Source organism: Perognathus longimembris, chromosome 5 (assembly GCF_023159225.1).
Source record: "Perognathus longimembris pacificus isolate PPM17 chromosome 5, ASM2315922v1, whole genome shotgun sequence".
NCBI lineage: Eukaryota > Metazoa > Chordata > Mammalia > Rodentia > Heteromyidae > Perognathus > Perognathus longimembris.
The window spans coordinates 81,379,749-81,398,114 of record NC_063165.1 but is presented as its reverse complement, the minus strand read 5'-3'; the positions used below and the strand labels follow the sequence as shown (position 1 = coordinate 81,398,114).

Below are 18,366 nucleotides of genomic sequence, written 5' to 3'. Positions count from 1 at the left end.
TGCCTGTGGTCAGCTCATTTTTAGCAAAACTACCAAGGTGATTCACCAGCAGAGGGCGATTTTTTTCAACTGGTGCCACCATAATGGGTCTCCTCCTGCAGAGCAATAAGCACCACCCTCCCATCACTCAGTTAGCTTGAGTTGCTTCAGGATGAAGACCATGAGCATCTTGGGAGATCGAATAGAAGAAAACCTTTGCAGCTCTGAGTTGAGCTCAATTCCTTGGGCCGGACACAAACGGCACCAGCTATTTTTTTTTTATGGTAAATTAGACTTCTTTAAATAAAAGGGATTTGTTCCTTGAGAAATGCCATTTAAAAAAGCAAGTCCTGGAATGGGAGAAAACCTTAGCAGTACACACTGACAAAGAAATATATTCATTATATAAAAAGAACCCTAGTAATAGGGTAAACTTAATAATAGGAAGGTAAACCATCAAATTTAAAAAGCGAAATCATCAACATGCAACATGCAAATTAAAGCAACCATAAGATATCAGCCTGCCAATTGGGATGCTACAGTTTACAACCTGTTGAAAATGTGAAGCAACTACTTTTTATGCACTGCCATTATGATGGTAAAATGGTGCGACCTAGGACCTAGGACACATTGTAAAGCTGCCTGCAAACAGAAGCCCTAAATTAAGAGTTCACAGGAGGTGCCAGTGGCTCGCACCCATAATCCTAGTACTCAGAAGGCAAAAGTCTGAGGATCATGATTCAGAGCCAAGGGCAGGAGACCCGTGAGATTCTTCAATTTAATACCAAAAAGCTGGAAGTAGAGCTGTGGCTCAAGTGATCAAGTGCTCAAAGTCAGTACAAGCACTGAGTATAAGCCCCAGGACGAATGCACACATAAACACACACACACATACGAATTAGCCCAATTTTGTCCATAGACTTGGAGAGCAAAACCTTGACTATTTTTAGCCAGAATGGCCCAGCATCTAGCCATAAAACTGTGATAGCTGATTATATTCCATTTCCTATTTCTGAGCCCCATTATGTTTGTTTATTGGAGTTTTCAGAGAAGCTAAGGCACATTTTCTCTCTAAGTTTCTGTGCCCAAACATGACACCCTAATAAAGAGGATTCGAGGCTGGAAGTGTGGCTCAGTGGTAGAATGGCTGCCTAGCAATGCAAGGCCCAGTGTTCAAACCCCAGTACCACCACCAAAATAAAAAGAGGATTCAAAGTCATAGCTTCACACTGACCTCTTTTTTTATTTTTGGTGATGGTACTTGGATTACTGTTGAACTAAGCCCACTGCTCTTTTCTTTTTTGTTCAAATAACTTCTATGCGCATACATTAATTGTACAGGGGGAGGGGTTCATGGTAACATTTCCATGTATATGTGCCTCCATACATCCTGATCAACCTAACCTTCCCCAATACTCCTCCCTAACCCTTCTTACAACCATTTCATCAGGTTTCACTGCTCTACTTTCATGCATTCAAATAAACTACTGCAGCCCTCAGTCTACATCCTCATTGGCTCTACCACTCCTAAACCCAAACATCCTGTTTTCATACTGTGATTCTTTTTTTAGTGTTTATTAATTGTGCTGAGAGGTTTGACCATGGCCTTTCAGAAATGCATATATTGTATTCTGTTCAGAATCACCCTCTCTATTGCTTTCACTTTCTCAGCCCCAAGCTCTTATTGATCAACATTTCCCACTGAGAGCTCTTCTACCATCTTCATACATAGTTGAGACATGTTTCAAAATCTCAGTCTTTTTCCCTCTCCTCCTTACCTCCCTGAGTAGTCCTATAGTTAGATTCCTGTTCTGTGCTTGAGTGTATGTGTGTAGGTATATATGGGTATGTACATATTCAAGAATATATATATATATATATATATATATATATATATATATGTCTTTTAGGTCTGTCTTCCACATGTGAATGAAAACATAGGGCATTTGGTGTTTTGAGCTTAGCTTATCTCGTTCAACATGGTCTCCAGTTTCATCCATAGAACTAACACCATTACTCTTCCATGAGATGGATTGCCAAACTCATCCTACGAAACCAAGGCTACCCTAATTCTAAAACTACAGAAACACAAAAGTAGGGAGTTATAGACAAATCTCTTTGATGCAGAAATTCTCAATGAAATTCTTGCAGACTGAATTCGGCAACACATAAAGTGTATGTGAGTGTGTGTGTGTGCGTGTGTGTGTGTGTGTGTGTGTGTGTGTGTGTGTGTGTGTGGCATCCTGCATTTTTTTCTTGGGCCAGCCTCAGACCACAGTCCTCCTTCCCGCCCCTGCCATGTTGCTGGGATCACAGGCCCACACTAACGCCAGAACTGGCAGCCTTTCCCAGTGAATCTGTCCCATTAATCATGATACCACACGTGTTTCCTTCCCCGGCTCGTGGGCAGCCAGAGCGTACTGCAAGCACAGGCGAGCATTAATGGAAGATGGAGGCGGGGTGGAGGTTTGGCTTTCCTGGGATACAGGGGAGGACCTGTTTCCAGCTTCTCCAGGATGGAGAGCTCAGCATGTGCCTGGTCTGAAGGGCGCATTTATTTCTGAAAAGTATGTCTTTTCATTTTACAGTCCTCTAATAACTGGATGCTCCCATATTGCAAAACAGACACACACTTTTTTGGATAAATGACTCTTTGAAGCATGTCACTCTTCATTCCTGTCTCACTGACTTTCAAATTTAAACATGTAGAAAAGAAGAAATAGTGACTTAGGGCCGAAGGTAGAGCACTTCTCAGGCTTGTACAAGGCCCTGCAAAAGTAAATAAAATAACTATAAATAAAAAGCACTACACAGTTACTCTGGAAAAGAACTACGAGATTTTAAAGTTGCTCTTCCTGTTTAGTCCCTGTTCTCCCCTTCCTAACCTATATACAGTCACTTGCTATTGATATTTTATTTTCTCCAATTTATTACAAAAGTATAACTTTAACACAACAGGGAACTACATTTTTATCATGAAAAATAATGAAGTTGGCATTATATTTGGACCTAAATGCTGATATGAATTTGTGAGACTTTTATTTTTATATTAATGCCTATATTTTGTAATGTATATGACAGTATATGTTTATTACAGCCATATCTGACTACATGTATATCTTCACAGAGATTTATATAAGGGCATTAGAAAAACAGGCTTAGGCAGTCATGGGTATTCGTTATGTTTAAAGGTTATTGAGGATACAGAGATATAAAAGATAGAAGAACCTGGTAATTGCCTTTAAGATCAGAGCACAAAGCATTAGTTTGGATTTTACAAGGCCAGCCAGCAACAAAAGAGCAGTAATTTATGAGCTCAGCGTAAAAGAATAGCATAATTGCATTAAAAATTAATGCTAATGAACACTAAAATGGGGAAGGTGGTTATGATGAAAGTTTGTATTCATCTTCCCTGGTTTGAATGATGGCTACTGGCTTGATTAATGGCTTAATTTCTATCAATTAGCGGGGAAAAAATCTCCTGCGAGACAAGGGTAAATTGAGCATTGAATTACATATCTTGCTTTTGTGTGCTAAGAAAAAAGAGCTTCGTATCTGTGATATTAGCCACAGTGACAAATGCGGTGTGCCTGAGCCGTCTCCTCGGCCCTCCTGACAGGCGGCCGGCTGCGTGTGGTTACGGCCGGCTCGCAGCGCTCTCCATCCGCAGCATGGTAATTAGAGTCAACAAGAATTCCAGAATTGAAATAGACAGCCCACAGCCACTGCGCCTTCTGCATTCTGACCTGTTCATCTGCTCTTCCCCAATACTGCCTTAATTCTTACGCTCTTCTTTCTGCCTTAGGAAAATCAGCAAACTTTGGCTGTCGTCAGGGTGGAGTGGGTTATCTTTTGCCATCTATTAAGGTGGACGTCCTGGACTCCTTGGGATTCTTACATTTGTAACAAGCAGAAAGCTACGGCGTGTGTGTTTCGGGGGCACAGTAAATTAAAAACAACTCTAAAGTGACAGTCTCCTATGTTGGTTGTTTGCGGGATTAAGGAGAAAATGCGATTTTCTAAAAACGGATTGATTGATACCGTTTCAGGATGGCATACTTTTTTTAATTTGCCAAATGTAAGAGGTTCTGAAAATATACATCCGTCATCTAGACCAAAATAATGCCAAAAGGACAAGGTTTTACGTGTGTGTGTGTGTGTGTGTGTGTGTGTGTGATACATGTGTAGATATATACATGGTGTCTCCTCTGAGATTGTGGGTGTGCATCGCCGCACCAGCCTCACTAACTCCTTGCCCAGGCTGGCCTCAAACCACCCATCTCCCCCTCTGCCTCCCGCACCTGCGGGATGTGGCGTGCTCTGCACAGAGCGCACGCGCCATCTCCCAGGCCTCCCCAGCTTTACCTCATCCTCTCTCTGCTGAAATACCATCCTGGGTTCCCTCGTGAAGAGGCCCCACGCAGGAAGGAACGCTCGCTGGATTTCTAAGTCCTGGATGTGCTCACTGATCTGAGGGGGAGGCTCTCCGCCCTCCTGTGATATCTAAGTTATTCTTTACCCTCGTGGTGCAGATGAGAAAGCTGAGACCAGCACAGTTCAAACGTCTGCCAAGGCTACAGCAACCTGTATGTGCAGAGACAGGCAGACTTCACCCAGAGCCTTACAACCAACCACTGAAACACAGCCCTTGCTAAGTTAGAAAACCCTCAACGTCATACTTAGCCCACAGTGTTTTGCTTTGGAGTGATTCCTCTGGTATCCTTCCATTTTCAGCTATTTGACCCGTGTGTAGTGACGGCGTGCTAATCCAGGGCTCCTCCCTGAGTGAATGAAGGCGGTAACGGGAGGGGGGCTGGGAGGGCCAGCTTCCTGTCACAGGCCGCGTCCTGTCCTCGGAGCCGACGGCCGGACCCAACCCAGCAGTGAAGGAGGAAGCCATGTTGGTCACAATCCCCTGTTCAAATTTGCATCTATGAGAAACTGTTTTAATAATTTTCAAATTCCACACAGGTCCTGAGAGATGTTCTGTTTGTAAATTTTATTGCAAAGCAGGTTTTGCCGTGTAAAGTTTTTTGGGGTTTTTTTTAGCTGTGTTTTTATTATCCTTTAGTTGCACAAATGAGTTGCCAGTTCAACAAATCGGTGTGTAAGTTCAATGCATCTTGACCGATGTCACCCTTTCACCATTCCCCATCCCTCCCAATCCAGCCCCTTCTCTCAATTTCCCGAGTTTCATAGACTATACATTGACTATTATTACTTACTTTTTTCTCTCATGCTTTGCATTTCAGAGGTGGATTTTTAAATTTCTGTCCTGTACCATAAAAAGAAATATCATGTATGTTTCCATTCTTGACTACTATTTGAGTCAATTTTATCTAAAAATAAGATAATCTTTTCTATTATTCATATATTTGTAGCAGTCCTATATATAGTTTTTCTGTAGCAGCATCATAATAACTCAATAACTGGGGCCAACTGACCCAAATTCTCTTTAGCATAAGATACATGTTAACTTTGAGTAAATGTAGAAAATATTAATATTTAAGAGGAAGCTGTTGAAGCTGTATTTAAAATCTCTCCTGCGCTGGGTACCATTAGCCCACCATACATCTTGTGCAATAGCGCCACCTGCTGTTTACAGCTTGGTATTGCTCTTGGGGAGATGGGGTTTTGTTTCATAATCTATAAATGCACTACTACAGTTTGGTCTTTTCCACTGGAGTTTCAGTTGAACTTCACTATAATTATTTAGTAATTTTAAATTTGCACATAATTTTGTGTCGTTCTAGAAGAAAACTGTAAACGTTATAACATGAAGAGTCAAATATAACAGAACAGCCTAATTTTTATGTCTACAATAACTAATACATTTTATTTGTGTCACAAAAGGAACAAAATTGTTTGCCATTTAGTAAACTACTTTTTTTAGTCCCTAGTAACAGTTTTCTGATACCATTTTTATTATTTTACTATGAAATATGCACTCTTTTCACTAAAGACTTGGTCATTCTGGCCAATTCCATACATTTCCTTCCTGTTGGAGCTGTGATATTGTGAAACACCTGTAATTTTCATCTTCCAGTAACTTTGTTTCTTTAGTTTTTACTCCTGACCTTGCTTAGAGTATGATTTGTGAGAACATATAAAATTGCCAGTCTTAAGTCACCTTGCTCTCAAGCTTAAATTTGAACCTTAAAGTTAATTGGCATGTGCAACTTAGCAACTGGCCTTATGTAATGGAAGTGGTTTATTCTGCTTCCTATAATGGCAGCAGGTACTCAAAAAATACATTTGGGAATTTTGAGGATGAAGCCATTTAAAATACTTTTGCATTGTTTTCAGAAAATACAGAGCTGAGCTATTATTATAAGGCTGAAAATGCGATTCTCCCATGAATCTTTCCAGTTTTAAATATCACTATCTCCAACCAGAGCATGGCTTGAGTATTGAAAGATAAAAGCTGTGTTGGTTTATTTTCATATTGTAAGTCAGGAGAGCTGGCTTTCTCCTATCTGGCCTGTCACCTTGTTAATCCTGAGGTGATTTTTTTTTTTTAAGCACAAAGATGATGTTCTGTTTTCTCTCATCTTTCTCCTTCTTTCCTTTATAATTTCTGCAGTGCTGTTTTAATAAGCGTGCTGGCCTTTTGGCCAGCTTCTGTGATAACACTTTTATTTGTATTAGGAGCTGGTTGTGTTTCCAAATTTAAAGCTACAAACACTACCGGCGTTGGAAAGCCATACTGTCTGTGGTTCACCTCTGACATTTAATACTAATGATGTGCTTTTGCAAATCCAAATGAGAGAATATGTTAGAGAAAAACCTAAGATGCCCTTCCGTTGATACGAATGAGACCTCATCCCGAGCGAGAAATAATGTGAGGTAATTAGGCCTTGTACAAACAGGATTAGGTAGAACGGTGCCCGTCGTGGCCTCTCCCTGCTTTATTAATGTTCCGCAGACATGCAGTGCTAAGCATCCACTGATAAGGGATGTGTAGATTTTAGTAAATTAGCTGGACAGAGGACCTCTCATTTCATTTCATAGCCTCAGTTAGTGCACTGCATAATGAATGCCTACAAGAGTATTGTGCGGGAGATGCTTCCTTCCAGAACGGTCGGTGATGCTGGGGCCCCCGCCCCTCCCAAGGAAAATCCAGGTACAGCCATCAGGGGCAGCGCCACAGGTCACAGAAGCCTGCACGAGAGTAAACGAATTTGTGACCGGCCAAACATCTGGAAGAAACGATTTGTTTTTATTGAATTCACAAAAATCAAATTTCTTTTCCCACTCCTTATATTTCTCTCTATAGCAGCGTTCAACCATTCAGCTTAGAACTTCCAGAATATACAGATTACTCTGATGGAAATATTACCACCTTCTTGTGAAACTAGTTCTTCTGCATGAGTCTTAGAAAGTACACCTCACCGTTCCCCACGAGGGCTCGATCCCACAGCGGCAGAGGTCTTCACTCAGTACACAGTTGTGCAACCAGGTGTCCTGTCAGCTTAGAGAAAAAATTAAGCAACGAAGATGTGAATCGTGTTACCGTTTTTCTGCCCAGCCAGCATGTGGAAAAGAAAATACAAAACTATCACATGACGTGTGTGTGGTTTGCTTGTTAAGACAGTGACTGCAAAAGCAATAGACTTGAAATAAATATCAATAGAGCACTGGGAGAAAAAAAGCTAGTGGAAAACTGTAAGATTACTGTTCAGCTGCAAAGTAGAACAAAGACGTCTCTAAGATTCTGCGAAGTTACAGTGAAGGCATGTTAACATATAGCAGTGTGTATGTTCAGAAAGAAACCATGGGAAGATAATCCAAACATATTAACAGTAGTTCTACCTGTGGATTGGAAGGAGCGCTAGAGACATAGGCTAGGGGGAAATCTAGATCTGAATAGTGAGGTTGAAAATTTTGACTTTGACCCATTTAACTATTTTAAAATTACCATTAATCAGACCTAAAAAATCAATAAAGAACAGAGAGGCCAGGTGATACAAGTTCACACTTAGAATCCTGCCGACTCAGAAAGGCTGAGAACTAGAGGTCTGTGGTTCAAGGCCAACCTCAGAAGGAAAGTCCAACCAACCAGCAAAAGAGCATGCCTGGTGGTGTGGCTCAAGAGAGCGTGTGTCAGGCCAGCATGCACAAGGTCCTGAGTTCAAATCCTAGTACCCCCTCCATCCACACCAAAGAACTTAACTGTGTAAATGAAGTCAATGGCATAATCACATAAGAAAATGTTTTCAAGTGACTTTAGAGCATACTGTTCTGATAGTTCATCAGAGGAATAAGGTTACAAAGACTGAAGAACGTTAGTTACTAATACACTGTTAATAATAGAAGGGCTATCTTCTTATTTTGAAATGAATACGTATTCACATGCTTCATAGTTCTAGAGTAACAAAAGACATACACATATAAAGACAGTATTTGGGGTGGGGAATGGTATCTCCATTGTGCTGTGGTTCTAACTTCTTACCTGATAGGATGCCTTCAAAAACACTGAAGGGTAACATGACGTGTGTGTGCCGTTCCCGGGGCTGTTCCTGAGCTTTTGGGCTCAAGGCTAGCGTTCTACCACTTGTGCCACCGCTTCACTTTTGACTTTTTAGTGGTTAATTGGAAAGGAAGAGCCTCATAGACCTACCTGCCCAGGCTGGCTTTGAACTGGGATCCTCAGCCTCCTGGGTAGCTTGGATTACAGGTGTGTCCCCCTGGTGCCCGGCTTCAGGATCTCCTTTTACATACTTCAGGCTTCCACTCCTAAAATAGGGGTAGGGCTGGGTGAGATTAAATGGGAATGAGGGAAAGTTAATGAGTCCAGACATTTGAGTGGTGAGTTCATGGTGCTCTTATTCCTTCTGTGCATGAGTACGTCCATAGTAACATGCTGCAGTCAGAGTGGAGGCAAACCTGCCCACAAGATGGTGGCCGAGGGGCCAGCTTCTCCCGGCCCAGCCTCCTCGGCAGGGGTGAACTGACACCGTGGCATGTGGTGGTGGGGAGTCGCGACCCGGCCATTCCTCGCAGAATAACCCCAAAATGCTTTCTCCGCAGCTTACTGACGTACGGGTGCTAACGTTCTTCACAGAGAGGAAGAACATTCCTTAGGCACAGCGTCGTCCATGAGCCTCCCCCCCCCAAAAAAAAACCTCCTGACCTTCTCCCCTCTCTCTCAGACCAGGCCACCCTGGTGGAGCAGGTGAGGAGAGTGAAGGAAATCGAAGCTATTGAGAGCGATTCCTTCATCCAGCAGGCGTTCCGGTCGAGTAAGGAAGTCCGGAAGGTAAGGTCTGCACGTGGGCCTTGCGGAGCCCACCCCGAGCCCAGGGTTCTCGAACCTCCTGCGAGGCGCTGTCCAGGGCAGCTCCCCCAAGCGGGAGCGCTGCTGCCGCGCGTGCGTGGTGCGTGCGGGGCGACAGGTGTCGGCATGTCCTCAGAGAGGCGAGTGAGGGAGAATCTCTTCCAGGAGAACGTCTATGAAATTACCCTGTGGGAATGGGCCAGGCGCCATTTGGAGTTTTACTTGTACCACAGTGACCAACACCCCACGTGCTCGGTCCTGTAATGAGCACAGGCCCTTGGTGAACGCAGGCAGTTTCTCCTCAGCTGTGGGCCTCTTCTTGGGAACAAGTTAGGACGGGACTTTAAAAGATGAAACTATTGCCGGATGGGCTCACGGACCCCCACCCCATCCAGATACCAGTCCCTCAGTGCACTCGCTGAAAGGAGCACACAGGCATGTTGACCGTGCCGTGGATTCTCTACGCCCTCCTCCCTCCCCAGTGCTGCGAGAACGGTGCTCCTCCAGCAAGAACAGGGGTCCACACAAGGAAGGCAGAGTTACGCTTACGCACACTCACAAAGACGCTACGTCTTTCTGTGCATGAATGGCTGGATGTCCTGTTGACGAATGAATGCAGTAACTCATTTAGTGTTTCCTCTGATATGTAAATAGTAACAAAAAATTTTAAGCCAGTTGTTTGGTGGTTCATGCCTGTAATCCTAGCTACTCAAGAGGCTGAGATCTGAGGACTGAGGTTCAAAGCCCGCCCAGGCAGGAAAGCCCGAGAGACTCTTATCTCCAACTCTGTCTACCAGTTCATTTTCACTAATAACTATACTAATGACCCGAAGAAGATGACAGGCTAGTAGGAATGAATTCACAGTTGCCTGAAATATAAAGCGAGGGAAGATTTATTAGCCCTGCAGTGTCTGTCTGCGACATAATGCTACGATCAGGATGCCCAAGAAGCTGAATTATTTATTAGGAGATCGCTTAGGCAAGAGAAGTCAGTGATCTTGAGGACCACTTCTTCTAGATCGAGGGAGATGGACAGACCATTCCTGCTAGAGCAAAGATTAACTTCTGCAGGACTCATTGCCAGGAGTCATTTCCCCACATTTTCTCCTCTGGACAGTTCCGTGTGACCAGGGAGCCTGCAGGAGAGGCTGGTCCACACTGCACCCCGCTTCAGTTGGTACAGTCTCTCCTCAGCTCTGTTAATTACACTAATTAAGCAATGACATCCTAGACACTGTGTCTCCTGCAATGCATTGATTTAACTAGTTTAAGTCTGCAGTCAAATGTCTCTTGTCTGAGTAGATAATCTGATAGCTCCTGATACTTCATTAATGTTAGGAGCCAAGTTGTAGCTTGTTTTCAAACTGCTGTCTCAGATAAGCTTGGTATCGATTATTTAACGCTGGGACGTGGCTCTGGCGGAGGATTCTCCTATGTTCGTTCACCCAGTGCAGCCAGGGCTTAAGTTCTTTTACGGGGAGAGGCAAGTAAAACGAGATTTCCCCAACAAACCGCCAGGTGGCATTGTGGCTCAAAGCAGAAGTTGGATCCTCCCACCCTGGAGGTTCATCTTAGTCCAGGCAAAATTTTCTAAGTTCTCCTTAAATAAAGACAGAATTAGTAAGTCTCCCCCACAAAGTTTCGTCATCTATTATTAAGTAACACTTACAAGCACTTCTTAAAGAAAATGCAAATGTGGCGTGTAGCTTAAGACCGGATGAGCGGCTTGGCCCTGGTGGCGAGTGTCTCTGGCACCACTTGGCACCTTGAGTGTCTTACCGGCAGCTCGGCAGATAGAGCCAGGGTCCTGGCCTCTCCCCGTCTCAGCATGACCGAGGTGCGTAGCGCACGCACCCCGCTGTGTCTGCGTAGCTCAGAGTCAGATCCATCTCTCAGCCCTCCCGAACAGGCGAGCTTCCCACTTTCCCCAGGCAAAAGGCAGGCTTGCCCTAAGATGTCCTCAACTTCACGGTCCATCCGATTATCACGTAAGGCCTCAACCTCCTGGGCCCAGCTTACTGGAAACATACAAATATTGAAGCCAGAGAGACCGGGGGACTGTGGCTCCAACAGACAAGAAAACTGCCAAACCAGATGTAAGGACGGTTTCCTCAGATGACTGTAGGAGAGAAACTCAGGGTTCACACACACGTGCCGAGGTGCCGGCCTCTGCCCTCACAAGTCCCCCATCTCCAGACAGTGTGTGCAGTTGCTGACTAGGGCTCCGCAGGAGTGCCTGCCGCTGCTCCCTTACTTCCGGGACATCACGCCTCAGGGCCACAGGTGACAGCCCCAGAATACATTGCACACATCCGAACGGTGTAGACGAAGCACCAGGCTCTCAAGACAATCAGATGACAGAGAATGATAAGCCTTGCTTCCGTGTTGTTACATTTGTATACGGAACAACTGCTTCTCAGTAGCCCAGAGCTGTTGGAGATGAAAATCTAAGGCGAGGACTGGGAGCAGCTACTGTTCGGCATGGGAAACCTAGTTACCCTTGCGAGTGTGGCGTGTGTTGTGTGTTTCAGGCAGTGGAGCCCAGTGAGGTGAAGCAGACGGCCCCAGCAGCAGCACCCCCAGTGGTGGTGGCAGATCCACCCAGTGCCGCGAAGGAGCTCGACCCCAGCAGCATCCCCACGGCCATCAAGTACCAGGATGACAATTCCCTGGCTCATCCCAACGTAAGAACCTCGCTCCTGAGAGCGTCTGCTGGAGTCCACCCCACTGAAACCCACCCGATCCAGCCCTCCACCCCGGCACCCCACTAAACCCACCCGATCCAGCCCTCCACCCCGGCACCCCACTAAACCTACCCAATCCAGCCCTCCACCCCGGCACCCCACTGAATCCCACCCGATCCAGCCCTCCACCCCGGCACCCCACTAAACCCACCCGATCCAGCCCTCCACCCCGGCACCCCACTAAACCCACCCGATCCAGCCCTCCACCCCGGCACCCCACTGAATCCCACCCGATCCAGCCCTCCACCCCGGCACCCCACTGAAATCCACCCGATCCAGCCCTCCACCCTGGCACCCCACTGAAACCCACCCGATCCAGCCCTCCACCCCGCCACCCCACTGAAATCCACCCGATCCAGCCCTCCACCCTGGCACCCCACTGAAATCCACCCGATCCAGCCCTCCACCCTGGCACCCCTCTGAATCCCACCCGATCCAGCCCTCCACCCCGGCACCCCACTAAACCCGATCCAGCCCTCCACCCCGGCACCCCACTGAAACCCACCCGATCCAGCCCTCCACCCCGGCACCCCACTGAATCCCACCCGATCCAGCCCTCCACCCCGGCACCCCACTAAATCCCACCCGATCCAGCCCTCCACCCCGGCACCCCACTGAATCCCACCCGATCCAGCCCTCCACCCCGGCACCCCACTGAATCCCACCCGATCCAGCCCTCCACCCCGGCACCCCACTAAACCCACCCGATCCAGCCCTCCACCCCGGCACCCCACTGAATCCCACCCGATCCAGCCCTCCACCCCGACACCCCACTAAACCCACCCGATCCAGCCCTCCACCCCGGCACCCCACTAAACCCACCCGATCCAGCCCTCCACCCCGGCACCCCACTAAACCCACCCGATCCAGCCCTCCACCCCGGCACCCCACTAAACCCACCCGATCCAGCCCTCCACCCCGGCACCCCACTGAATCCCACCCAATCCAGCCCTCCACCCCAGCACCCCACTAAACCCACCCGATCCAGCCCTCCACCCCGGCACCCCACTAAACCCGATCCAGCCCTCCACCCCGGCACCCCACTAAACCCGATCCAGCCCTCCACCCCGGCACCCCACTGAAACCCACCCGATCCAGCCCTCCACCCCGGCACCCCACTGAGTCCCACCCGATCCAGCCCTCCACCCCGGCACCCCACTGAAACCCACCCGATCCAGCCCTCCACCCCGGCACCCCACTGAATCCCACCCGATCCAGCCCTCCACCCCGGCACCCCACTGAAATCCACCCGATCCAGCCCTCCACCCTGGCACCCCACTGAAACCCACCCGATCCAGCCCTCCACCCCGGCACCCCACTGAAACCCACCCGATCCAGCCCTTCACCCCGCACCCCACTAAAACCTACCCAGATCCAGCCCTCCACCCCAGCACCCCACTAAAACCTACCCAGATCCAGCCCTCCACCCCGGCACCACAATCACTGGCGTCCTTAGAATTTGTTACATATATTTGAATCTGTTAGGATGATCCAGCTCATGTTTCCTGACTTTTAGAAGAATTCTGTTTAAGAAAAATAGCCGGTAGGACTAGAGTTGTAGCTCAAATGATAGAGAGCTAATCTTTAGTGAAAAGGGGGCAGACAAGAGCACCAAGGCCCCAAGTTCAAGCCCCAGTACTGGCAACTAAAGAAAGGACAAAGAGAAGGAAAGAAAAAGCCTGTCACTAATTCTAGTGTTACTTTGCTTTTAGTATATCATTAATATATTTTGCTGTCTTTAAAAAATGGTGTAGGGGCTGGGAATGTGGCTTAGTGGTAGAGTGCTTGCCTCGCATACATGAAGCCCTGGGTTCGATTCCTCAGCACCACATATATAGAAAAGGCCAGAAGTGACTCTAGGCTCAAGTGGTAGAGTGCTAGCCTTGAGCAAAAAGAAGCCAGGGACAGTGCTCAGGCCCTAAGTGCAAGCCCCAGGACTGGCCAAAAAAAAGGGGTGGGGGGGCAATTGGGTAATTGTACTGTTTGGCTCAGTTCATTTCCTAACATGGACTCAAAATATAGAGTACAAAACAATTAATAGTGCTACCCTTTTATGTTTGTTTTGTTTCTTTGTTTAGTTAGTAGGGTTTGAGCCCAGGTCCTGTGCCATTTGAACCACACCCCCAGCCCACCAATGGTGTTGGTGCTAGGCCTTTCACTCCAAGACTTTCTGCGCATTATTAACTCTTGACAGATGACCTACAATTAAGAAGTCATCAAAGATTAGGCAGCATGCACATCTTGAGAGATGTATTCTACAAAGTCAGGTCCCAGCTATTGGTCCGTAATAACCTTTTTCTTCTTTTTTATTCCAGTTATTTATTGAGAAAGCTGAAGCTGAGGAAAAGTGGTTCAAGAGATTGATTGCCCTTCGACAAGAAAGATTAATGGGAAGTCCTGTCGCCTAAAAACAAATTGCTTATGGTTAACAGTGACATTGCTTATAGTTAAGTAACGTTGGCAGTTAGGGTTTTAAATCCCCATACAACTTTTGCACATAAAAAGAATTCAGCTGAGTATATAAAAAGGTGACTTCATGTCCTTCCCTCATGTAGGTATGAATATTTGTTGATTTTAGCAGAGTCAATTTAACATAGAAGTGTAAAAGTATGAAGTGTAAGAGTACATGCAGATGTTATACTGCTAACAGTGCTTATCATAAAATCTCCAATGTTAATAAATGGTGCTCAGTAGTGTTTCCCTGTACAATTAGGAAATGTCAACTTGTTGACTTGTTATTGATTAATTAAGTACATCAAAGAACCAGATTATTTGCTATGAATATGAGCTTTCATCTCCCATGTACTGTGAAACCACTTTGAGTCCTTTCTCTCACCTTTTTGAAAATGTTTCAGCACAATAAAAGCACCCTATCAGCCAAATGAGCATGTGAAAGGAGTAGCATGTTTGTTGTTCAAAATCTTGAGAATTAAGTAAATGCACAGTTTTTGCCTAGAGCTTAGCTGCTTCTAGCTGCTCCTCCGGAAGCTCTGAGGCGATCCCAGCCCATTATGACAAAAGTCAGTCACTCATTGTCTTAGTCAGGTAGGTATGAGAGAACACCTGGTGTAACATAAAGAGGGAAAGGTTTGTTTTGGCTCCTGGTGCCTGTGGTTTTAGCCCCAGTTCGGCTGGCTCCATCTTGTTTATCCCCAGGGCAAATGGAAAATCATGTCTGCTCACCTGATGTGACCAGGAAGCAGAGAGAGAGAAACAGAGACCAGCAGATGAGGCTAAGATCCGCACACCCCACTGTCCTACTTCCTCTGCCCAGGCCCCACCGGCTAGCCATGGCTCAGCTGTGAACTCATCAATGGGTTAACCTGCTGACCCTGTTAGCATCTTCGAGGTCCAATCAGCTCTCAGTAAATACCACCACCAGCTGGGGCCTAGCCTTCCACTCACCCTGTTTAGGGAGGGGAACTTGGTATCAAATCACAGCCAACATGCTGAACCTAACCCATCTCCAAACACCCACGAAGCAGCTCCACCACCGAGGAGACCGGCCAGGGGTGGTTCTCATCAGGACCCCGTCGTGGGGGAATGCTGCTCCTCCGCAGCAGGGACTGACAGCCGTACTTTCCAGATGTGAGGCCTTTGGACCTTGCTTCACCAATCTCGCTTTCAACCTCCGGCGTGGCTCCTTCCCCTTTCCATTTGGCTCTGTCCTCATGCAGTCTCTGGGGACTGTACTCAGAACACAAGCATAGCAAGTCCTTGGCACTGGGTTGCCAGCATATAGGGCATTTCAGTGCTGTTTTGTTTTGGGATTGTTTTTGTATTTCTGAAATGACTATGGTTCTAAGCTTTGTTGAAAGTCAGCGTGTGAAGCGTGTAACCTCCGTTACAGGGGTCATGGGAATGCCTGGGCCGGGGCACACTCGTGTTCCTCTAGTGATGCCGTAGTGTTCTTTAGAGAAGTGGCCGCTGGGAGGTCCAGTCTGTGAAGCTGCGGTGGAAAGCCACACTTTCTTAGTGATTTTTAGAAAGAAATTGGTGTTGGAATTACCTTGTATTTGAGTTTTTTACACAGCTTGTAGACTATACAGGTGCTCCCTCCCCCTGGAGAAATATCCATTGGTGGTTGGACAAGACTGTGGCTGTCATTTGGGCCACCCACGTGGTTCAGAGAAGCTGGGCTGGGCCGTTCTCTCGGAGGCCCGAAAAGGGGTGAGATTATTATGAACCCCCCCCCAAAAAAAAAAACCAGACTCTTCAGCTGAATCGATTTGTATTTGAACTTACATGCTTCCTGGAAAGGAGAAAATAAAGCTGGAATTTAATTTTTTAATGAACTGAATACCTTGATCCCTGAAGGAACTCATCTTGACCAGTCACTGACTGTGTTTACCTGTGCCATCCACACCACCCACAGAAGCTAAGTCAAGTATAACAAGAAAGACTTCACAAAACACAGCCAAGCGCATCAGCTCCCCCCCCCCCCCGCTCTAGAAGGCAGCCAGACGCGCGGGAGACCCTGCGTACTTTGTGAAGCGCTGATTTCTTATGAAGCAAAAGGCGCTAATAATTCCTCATGAGTTCTTAAGATGGATATTGGGGGAGTCCCAGGGAAAATGGAATGGAATAAGAACGTTGCTGGGTACAGAGCAAGATAGCTGAGACGCGCAGAGAACACGTGGTCCTCGCTGGCTGGCTTCTGCGTCCGGCACGTCGGGTGAGCTCAGTAATAGCAGACTGAGCACTGTCGTGTGTCAGTAAAACGATGGAGGAAGTCCGTCTTACGAACGCATCCCGTGCGTGACATGGGGAATTCGGTGGTGTAACGTGGCCAGCCATTTGCCTGTTGTACGCTGCCCCTCTTGTAGCTGCCCTGGCCAGTTGCTCTCATTGTCGCTCTGTCCTCCATCTTGCTCCCAGCCCTGGCCATGAGGAGCCCAATTGGCCTGGCATGGGTTACCTACCCTCTGTGGACTGTAGGAAGCTCAAGTCTTCTTCATGGTCAGGTCTATAAAAATAAATAAGTGAATTGTACAACCAGGACAGCCTATGTGGCGCCTTCTCCCTAGTGCCGGGACTCGTGGCGGTGACGCGTGAGTGTGAGCCGCGTGTATTCCACACTTTGGGCATCACAGGTCGGCCCCTTAGCTGCTTTGATTTCTCTTCGTCCAGAGTGATAGATCAGCTTTCAAGCAGCGAAGGCTGCTGATACGGTAAGACAATACTTTGCACTCAAGCACACACCACTTTATTTTTAGGCTGGTGAGGAATGGCAAACGGATCCCGCAGGTCGGAGTGATGAACTGAGCTGACCTCACTCCCGTAGCGTGGCGTGGGGCAGGCTCGCTTCACAAGCTCCCTGAGAACCCACTGCCCAGATCGCTCCTTCAGTACGAGTCATGGCTGCAGTCTCTCCTACCTGTACGGATTCCAAGAACATCAGACCAAGAATGGAATCAAAAAAATTTTAAGTTTAGATATTTCTCAGCCGCCAGTGCAACAGATTGAATAACTACATTGAAGACTGGTTTTTATTTTTTTAAATTCTATAACCAGATCATTTGTCTGGCCATACTACAGCTTTCTTCCTTCCTCTTTATGCCTTGATAAGTCTAACTGATATGAAGAAGGTAAGTCATAAGATGGCTAACCTATTAGTACTTCAAAAAGATAATTTTCATTCAAAATGTGTGTTGATTCAGCCAATATCTAGTGACATGAAACAAAATGGAATATCATCCAAAATGATCATGTCTGATCAATATGTCCCTCATTGTCCAAATGAAACCACTTGCATGTACCTTCGTGGAGAAGGAGCAGCCAGCCCTGTGTCACCTGATAGATGCTCCATCTTTCCCGGACTGCTGGCCCTTGGGAGGAATTCTGCCCCCTTTCACATCTGTGCGCCTGGGCCGGGGCCTGTGACCATGTGCAACAATAGCGCTCAGAGACTGCACCCCATCTTACCACTAACCGGAAGAGAGTCACAAGTGAGGGCTAGGCAGGTTGTTCACCGTGGCCTATAATGGCAGAGTGCAGTCTGTCTGCTCTTTGAGTTGAGCTTAGCTCTTAAGTATTCTTACGCGGCGATCATAACTGCAGTATAATTTCCAAGTGGTAGCATTCCATTAATTTCTAATGTCCTTGGTGCAGTCTTCACACAAACCCAGGAAATTTGTAAATACAACAGGTAGAAAGATATATTTCTTTCATTTGAAAAACTATTTGGAACCAACACAACCTATGAAAAACATTCCTAATGGTATTGGGGTTTGAACTCAGGGCCTCTTCCTTCCTGGACAAGCACTCTACCATTTGAGCCACACCACTGACCCTGGCCCTTTCTCTAATAACAAAGACAGCAGAAGCCAATGGGGTGGGAGAGAGTTACATATTGTATTTAAATAG

The 18,366-nt window shown here is 46.7% G+C and overlaps 1 protein-coding gene across 4 annotated transcripts in view; it reads left to right on the top strand.

Moving 5' to 3' along the window:
* The window catches only part of Rsrc1 (arginine and serine rich coiled-coil 1), a 258,776-nt gene extending 241,365 nt beyond the window's left edge, over positions 1 to 17,411 (top strand). For all 4 annotated transcript variants that reach the window (XM_048347209.1, XM_048347208.1, XM_048347207.1 and 1 more), the window contains 3 exons: positions 9,132 to 9,238; positions 11,788 to 11,940; positions 14,316 to 17,411. In XM_048347209.1, the coding sequence (XP_048203166.1) occupies positions 9,132 to 9,238; positions 11,788 to 11,940; positions 14,316 to 14,408 (353 nt within the window). In that variant the 3' untranslated portion in view covers positions 14,409 to 17,411. The remainder of the gene's footprint in view (positions 1 to 9,131; positions 9,239 to 11,787; positions 11,941 to 14,315) is intronic.
* Positions 17,412 to 18,366: the final 955 nt, after the last annotated feature.